The sequence below is a fragment of the Ascidiella aspersa genome, chromosome 1 (genome assembly GCF_963924565.1).
Source record: "Ascidiella aspersa chromosome 1, kaAscAspe10.2, whole genome shotgun sequence".
Classification (NCBI taxonomy): Eukaryota; Metazoa; Chordata; class Ascidiacea; order Phlebobranchia; family Ascidiidae; genus Ascidiella; species Ascidiella aspersa.
In genome coordinates, this window is record NC_139447.1 from 38,819,514 (window position 1) to 38,828,001 (window position 8,488).

At 37.3% G+C, this 8,488-nt stretch overlaps 1 protein-coding gene across 1 annotated transcript in view; it reads left to right on the forward strand.

The window, feature by feature from the left end:
• Positions 1–8,488, forward strand: part of LOC146170418 (uncharacterized) — a 131,051-nt gene that overhangs the window by 957 nt on the left and 121,606 nt on the right. The window contains exons 2-4 of the mRNA XM_083388697.1: positions 5,153–5,252; positions 7,411–7,593; positions 8,286–8,459. Of these exons, the coding sequence (XP_083244823.1) occupies positions 5,153–5,252; positions 7,411–7,593; positions 8,286–8,459 (457 nt within the window). The remainder of the gene's footprint in view (positions 1–5,152; positions 5,253–7,410; positions 7,594–8,285; positions 8,460–8,488) is intronic.

Genomic DNA, 8,488 nt, shown 5'->3' on the forward strand with positions numbered 1-8,488 from the left:
GAAGCCAAAAGAGACGTAACTCTTGCACCACTTGCTAATTTTCGACATTTGACAACACAAAATCTTGTTTAAGCTTTGTGTAAAAATGTATTTTTAATAGTAAACTTCTGAAAGTATATGCAATTCAACTATTCTTCGTTCTGTTAAGCTTGCGTTGACCACTTAAAACAATTAATTTTACAACGAAATTTATCAATGGAACAACAGCAAATCTATCTCTACGAGCCAAAACGGTAATATCGTTATTTTGAAAAATGTCATGGTTGGCCTTAAGCACGCCCGCTCGCCAATGCGAGTACAAATCGCTCTTGGCGAGTGCTGATTGACACCCACTTGCCCAACTGGCGAGTGGCTTCGGCGAGAAATTTAATTAGTTGGTGTAAGACAACCTGACTGCCACTACTAAGCGAAATATTACTTAACGCCAATTATTTCCCTAAAAAGTAAGACGCAAATACATTCAACACTTGACAAATATTAAGGTTAAAGTCACGTTCGAAGCTCGTAATAAAGACTCTTTGTCCCGTTTAAAAAAAAATCGTTTACAGGCAAACAATCAAAGACGTCATTGCTGCAGTGGCAAATAGTTATAAGGTTTATCGTTTAACTTGAACATTGTTATTTTTTAAATGTTTAACCCAGTCATTGACGCCTTTGGAAAAGTTTATTGGACTTGCGATGTACCCAGGATAATAATTCTACTTTTTTGTGTTTATTTAATTGTTTGTATTACGAAATTAAGAGCAATTGCTACAGTTTTTGCAAACAATAAGTTTTAATGCTAATGACTTATACTAATATTTGTAAGCAGTGTTTTTTTATGTTTTGAGGGAACGAAACCTCCACTGAACACTACGATATTTGAAAATATCGCCTACTTGTGTAACTACAAACTATAGTGTTAGGCGAAATGTAGCGTTTTGTTTGTGGCATGAAACAACTTGCGTTAAAACGTCCTTCAAGAACAGAAAAACCTCCGAGGATTTTTAGAAAAATGGAAAACAGGCAGACCGTGGCTACTAAATTGTCAGTGTTATTTTTTTCACTAAAGATTGTTAAAAATATTTTGCTATAACATTGTCTTAAGCGTAAACTGCTTTATGGGTCATTAATTTGTTCATCCGTGCTTGGAAATAAACAACCAGACTTTTATAAAAACTAGTGTTTACGTATAAAAACCACTAAACAGAATAACGATAACCCAAGAAATGGCCGCGCTAGGACGAAAATTTGCAGACGGCGGCCAAGATTTTTGGCGAGTGGTAATTCGTCCGGGCGGGTGCCGATTGATTGCCGCTCGCCCAGCTGGCGAGTGTAAATTTTTGCTTAGGAACAACCCTGAATGTTCAACTTGCTTGTAATAGTTTTAGTATCATTGAGTACACTAGAAAAACACAAATGTTAATTCATAGGCGTCGAAAATGAGTCATGCAGAGCGTTTTTAGACGCCCTGGAATTTTACCAAGTTCACGCGCAACTAGTATGCAAATTTCTAAAATGGACACGCCGTTAGTTACACACTTTAGGTTTACTTAAATAATGTGCCAAACTTACAGCGTGGGGGAAGTACCCGTTCGCACCTGAAAATATATAAGTGCTAAACTCGCAAAATACGGCCCGCCAATATGCAGATCATCCCGGCCTACAACCTTTTACAAACTGAGCGGGAGGCTATTTCACATATTGTTTTAGGTATTTTAACTAAGGAAATGCATTTTTTTCGCTCTTAGCGCAAATCTGCATCTGGTAATTAAGTAGCGTTTTGGGGGAATTGTTTTACCCTAAATGCGCCATGCATTTCCTGCAACTATAAACAATCAAAGTTTTCCCAACTTCGTATATCTTAATAAACTTTACCCTTTATTCTTTTATTTATGTTAATTAGAATTGTCAGTTGAACTTTAATACACGCGCGGTGAGCAATTTAGGGTTTAGTTTGACATGCGTCTAAAAAAAGTTTGCTAAGCATATAGGCTGATAAGAATTTTGCGTTTGGGGTTAAACCTCTAATGGTAAAATCTGCTTCAACTGAACCTAAAAAACAAAAAAAGTTTTTTTTCTAACTTCCATGCGCCGTACAACACACTGTTTCGTGTGACGTAAATATTCGTAAATATTGAAATACGCTGTGATCAGGCGCGTAGCGTGACTATTTCAAAGTGGGGTGTCTCGCAATTTCAACTTAGGGAATTCCCATATTTTCCGTCTGACTGTAATGAATAATGACGCCATAAAAAATAAGCAGAAACACTTAACGTCCAGCAAAAGCGAACACGTGCGTCGTATATGAACACCCTTAGCGGGTAGGGGCGGAGCCCGAAAAAAATTACGTTTCGTGTATTCTAGACGCTAAAAACGGCGATTATTAGGAGCTTACGGCTCTTTAAATTTGTCTATTTGACGTTAGAAAAGTACAACACTCCGTTGACTCATTCACGTCCGATTGGCACGTGATTTCAATTGTGCGCGAAAACTATTAGATTGTGGTGTCAGAACAGGCTCTGTGACGTGTCAATCACAAACTGTTGCACTTCGTTGTCAGCAAAATTAACGCTGCTTATCAACAAATCTGGTGATATTTGTAGTTTAGTTTCGCCGATTGTATGAAACGTGGCTTCAAAATCGCCCTTTTTAAACTCGGTATAATTAGTAAATTATTCAGCTGAAACTGTACAAAAAGAAAACAAACAAGTAAGATGGCCATTTATTATCAGTTAAGCAGGAAGGTATAGTTCGACGACGTTTCAATAATATCCTCAGCGGGAAATGTTATTTAGACGATTCATCGTGAAGGGAGGCAGAAGTAGCTAGGTCATTAATAAAACGGTGTTTTTGAAATTTTGTCAGTGAAAGCACGAGTTTTATCCAAAAATATGACATCTCCAGAAAGAAAGAAGCAAAAAGTAAGAAAAATCAAATCGTATTTTGACACAAGGAGTGTCAGTGGTCGATTAGAATTGCCAGAAACGAGCCATGAAAAAGATAAAACACAAATCGAATCAGCGAGTATAGTGTCACCTCAACAATAATCGTCTGGAACTGGGTCTCCAAATGACATTGGAAATTTCATTGGAGCTAATATTTCGAGGGAGACAAAGCGGAAACTTTTGTTAAATCCGTGGATGCCAGACGAAACTTACGTATTCCCAAGACTAGAAAGAATGAAAAACAACAAAATCTGTTGTGTCCTTCCGTGCATCATGGCTTAAACCGCATCCATGGCTTGTTTACAGCGATGTAGTGCAAGGTGCATTTTGCAAACATTGCGTTTTGTTGCACCGGAAAAGGCAGGAGGGTCATCCCTAAAGCAGCTCGTCAAAACTCCGCTACGGAGTGCGACAGAATATGTAAAAGGGACTACGTTGTTGAAAGATCACGCGTCGCTCGAATATCATAAAACAGCAACCGTAAAAGCGTAGTCATTTCTTCAGGTCTTAGAGAGGGGAGACATTTTGGAACAAATGGATAGAGATCAACAACGATTGCTTCCTCTAAAAATAACTTTCTTGTCTCTGTGGTAGAGAGTATAATATTCTGCGGCATTCCCCTTCGCGGGCATCGCGATTCTGGTCAGCTAACTGCTCCTGCAAACTTTCGAACTGCAGAAAACGAAGGCAATTTTCGCGCACTTTTAAGATTTCGAACTTCGGCAGGGGACACTTCAGTCACAGATTATTTGGCTCAATCCAATCGGGCTGCTATGTATTACAGTCCACAAATCCAGAATGAAATTATTGATATTGTCGGCGATGTCATTCGTCAAAAAATAATTGCACGAGTCAAGAAGTTCGTATATTTTAGCGTTTTAGCCGACGAAACTAGCGATGTTTCTGACATCGAGCAACTTTCGCTAGACAGCTTAAACAGGTGGAATTTAAATTCAGACAATATGCGTGGTCAAGGTTACGACGGCGCCGCCAATATGTCAGATTACTTGAGTCGGTGACAGGCGAAATGCCAAATGAAACAACGATAACGAGCGTTAATTAACGGCGATAAGCACCGACCTGATTAGGCGACCGACGTGTTTTCAATGCCAGGTGCAATGTTTTCCGATGTAGCAGCAATTACGGTTTTATTTTTGTGATCATTGTTTACTGAGATTTCAAAGGGGGGTGTCAAGACTCCTAAATACCCCCCCACGCTACGCCCCTGGTTGTGATGCTCGGTCGCTCAATATGATAAGAAAACGTTAATCCAAAGAAACCAACATAAAACAAAATTTTTGTTCAGTTCTTTGAAGATAAAAAAGAAATGGGGCCTATGTAATAAATACTTGCAAACCATTAAAAAATAATCATATGCTGCAAAATATTCGTTAGCTCGTCATGTCTTCAGGTAGGTTACGGCTTTGTCAGCAAGTATAACTTAAACGCCGTTATAATTAACTGTTGTGAATAATCATGGTGTATCGTAAAAGTATTATATTGTTCACTGACAGACACCGCTTAGCTAATTTATTTGTTATGAGAGTAGATCGCCACTACACAGTATATTGTCCTTCATCGTTTTAGAGCGCACATTTGCAATTTGTTATTGCGAAATTACGAGAGACTCAACGAATTTTTTGAATGATTTACACTGAAGAGCTAATACGCTTTCGTTATGCTTTGTTGGTGATTACTGGTATACTAATTACTGACAAGTAAGCATTTTACTAATTAAAAAAACGCCCTAGAATTTTTAAAGTTTGGCGCCTATGTGTTGGTTGTAAGTGACGTAACAAATGCAATTAGGTGACAGACTGAGAATTGCAAGCTTGAGGTCGACTGTTGCAAAACTTCTCACGAACAGAAGGTAGTAAAGAAAAAATGCGTTACAATAGGTCAAAGAAGGTTTAACATTACAAGTTTGAGTTGAACTAAAAAACTGAAAATAGTGACACGGTTTTGCAATACACGTCATTGCTACAGACTTATGCTCGTGGCCCCCCAATGACAGCCCGTGGCCCCCCAGGGTGTTTTTCACATAATGTTGTGAACAATTAGTTAAATGCATTAGGCCCATATGTGATGTAACAGTGCGATAAACCTATTTTATGTCCACCAAAATTTTGGCTTATGCCGAAGCGCTGTGTTCGAATAATGATTAAAGCAACACGCATTATTTGAGTTAAGGTGTGTGTTATGTCATCCATTATGTTGCCCAACAGAAACTAACTTGTGACCACTCAGACAATGCAAAGCAGCAGCAAAGGTATTCACCACAAGATGTTCTTTCACAAGCTTCCTGCTCTAACAAACAAACTCCAGGTAACTTTTTCCTTTTTATTTATCTCTCTATTTTGTGTTACCCGTTAACCCATTTCTTATGCCCTAATATTTAAATGTGTACATTACAGGTATATTAAATAAAAATAAGGCACTAATTTATTTTTGAAAACAAGGCCAAAATATTAAATGTTTATGGCACTTTAGAATAAAAAGTGGCCAATTTCCGGCGCTGGTCTAGAATCCTACCACAACGTTGAAATGATTATTAAGCAATGCATAATATGTGGGTTAGGGTGTCGGTTAGTGTTTGGGTGTGGGTAGGTCAAGTAATATTGTTTAACACTATTACTGGACTCACCCAAACCCAAACGCTAACCGGCACCCTAACCCAAATAATGTTCGTTGTGGTAGGATTCTAGACGAGCGCCCAATTTCCTAATATTTGTGTTTTGATTAAGTAACCAAATGTTATCGCCCCTTCAGCACAACTCGTTGTTTTTATCACCTTTCATGCATTTTGATGACATGATTTAAAGTTTACATTTTATTATTTAATAAAAAAATGTAAACATGATGATTATATTATTGTAGAAATGTAAGATGTTTTGTAAGATTATATTATAGTGATGTCTTGAGTTTTTACTAAATTTTAATTTGTTATAATCATTTTTGTTACAACTGAAGGCCAACTATTTTCCTGTGTGTGTGACACTGATAATAGCTAGTATTGCATCTATGTCATTTTTTGCAAACATAATATTGCTAAAGTCCACAACATGGGCAGAATTGATATACTTCTAATATTTTAAAATATTACCTGAAGCAGCTATTGATATAGACCAGGGTTTCCCAAACTTTTTTGGACCACGGTCCACTATTTGTAAATCTGTATTTTCGTGGGCCGCAAACCAAATTATATATATTTACAAAACTGACATCATCAATGGGATGGATGGAATTGCTTCCCTTTGCTTAAATCATCAATTCTACGTAAGTTCAAAGCACAACAAGTGAGGTTTACGATACTGGATAGCAAAAGCTTTCGTAATCAATAAGTTGTAAATAACTGCGACAATTTAATTATCTTTGAAAGAATACACATACCGTATAACAGGGTCGGCAACCTTTTTCTAGTCGCAGGCTAAAACCAAAATCAGAAAGGTCTCTGCGGGTCGCACAAAATGTTAAATAAGATTTATGTTATTAAAATGTTAGAAAACTGTAAATCAGGCGGGCTTCGGATATGTTTTTTTACTTAAAAACGTGTTTCGTTACTTTTAAGGAGGCATTAAAGTGTTGGAGCAAAGCGGGACAAAAAGTGTTTGTTAGGATTAAAATTTGAGTCCACATGTCGTTATTCATTTTAAAAATTGTAATAAAACCACTTTGAGAAAACGCTATAACCCTAATGGATAATTGTTCAGTGTTTTGTTAACCTATTCCGGCCACACCTGGCTAGTATGATTTTTTGGGGGGTATACCGGCATTTCTTTCAAATTTCTTGCAAGTGTTTATTAGATTTAAAAAATAAATAAATAAATAAAATAAAATGTATGTCCAATATTTTTTAATACGCTTTCCGTTTGTACGCGACGCACTTTGGCACTTGGCAGTCAGTCTTCCACAGGGCAAGAAGCGCTAAAGCTTCATAACGTAAACGAACCCGATGTTGGCTATAAAGATTGTTAATGCAAAGTGCAAAAATTTTTCGAACTTACATAGTTAAAATAGTCAAACAGTTTGAGAAATGGACTCGTGTCTAGTTTGTCAAAGAGGCTGAGGGTCGGATAAATGCATTTGCGGGCCAGTCCGGCTGTGCGCCCTAGGTTGTCGACCCCTGCTGTACAACGTAAATGTGTGACTTTTTATTTCTTGTCATATCGCCACGGACCACCTGTGCAGTCGTCGCGGTAGTTTGGGAAACCCTGATATAGACAAGTGTTTTCCACATCTTTTTTTTTAATAAAACATCAAACAAATAACATACATACGTTCGAAATAATTTAATGTCTTTGTATTTATCCCACAATTTTCTTTGATTTTGAATATATCTTGCTCTGAACCAATCTCATTAAATCTTCACCGTGCAACTAATGCAGTTGGCGACCCAACCAAATTAAGCGACAATCCAACTTTATTTTATTTCGGGTTGCATAGGTTGAGAAACAAATGCTTGATTTTTAGTTTGTGTATTTAGGACCAAGCTCCTCAAAATATCCCACCTCCAGGGACCATGTTGGTGCTTCCTCCGCTATTATACATCCGGATGTAAGGAGCAAGAAAACGCCAAAATCAACACCAAGAAAACGACCAAGAACCCAGCAATCAGGCAAGACTGTCGGAGTAAAGAAGGCAAGAAGAAAAAAGAAGACTAATTCCGGTATAGTTTTCCATGTAACTTGATAATAATTTTCAAACATGTTGAAATAAGTATTTTATTAAACGTTCAAAAAATGCTTTCTACTTCTGTATGGGCTTTGATATTCATTCTACATATGACTACAACCTCTAACCCAGTGTTTCTTAACCTTTTTGGTGCTCGTACCCCTTTAGCTTTCATGAAATTTTCTCGTACCCCCTGTCTACAATGGCCGACGTAAGTAAATTAAATTTTAATGATTGATATTAAACTCAATGTATTTATAACTTACGTGTTGAATGCATGCATTAAATACCGTCTTGTGAGCAACAATATTTACAACCAGCAAAAAATCAGTCAATTTAATATTGTTTTTTTTATGTTGCTTTTCGTACTTGCCTAAATACAAATATGCCTAAATAGCGCATAATTTCACACTGCATGTCCATACCCCCTGCTTTGGTGCTTCGTACCACCAAAGGGTACACGTACCCCTGGTTAAGAACCCCTGCTCTAACCATTATCTTGAGATTTATTCGAAACAGTTACAAAATGCTTGCTACTTCTGTGTGGGATTTTTATTCTTTGTCCAACTAACTGCTGCCTCGAACCATATTTCCCTAAAACATATGTATTTAAACACATTTACATAAGTTTTCATTTTCTGAATCAGTTGTTCAGTGTTTTGTTTAAAATTTTGTACTTCTGTTTAGGATCCAGCTCTGATAAAGATATTTCCTCTTGTGATGATAATCCCTCCACCAGTCAACATCCAGATGCAAGGAGCAAGAAAAAGGGGGGTTCCCCACCAAGCAATCGACCAAGAACAAGTTCCAAGAAACTAGCAAAGGCTTCCAGAGCAAAGAAGGAAAACAGAGAGAAAATGGGTAATTTGTTAATAATTAATTTTCCAACA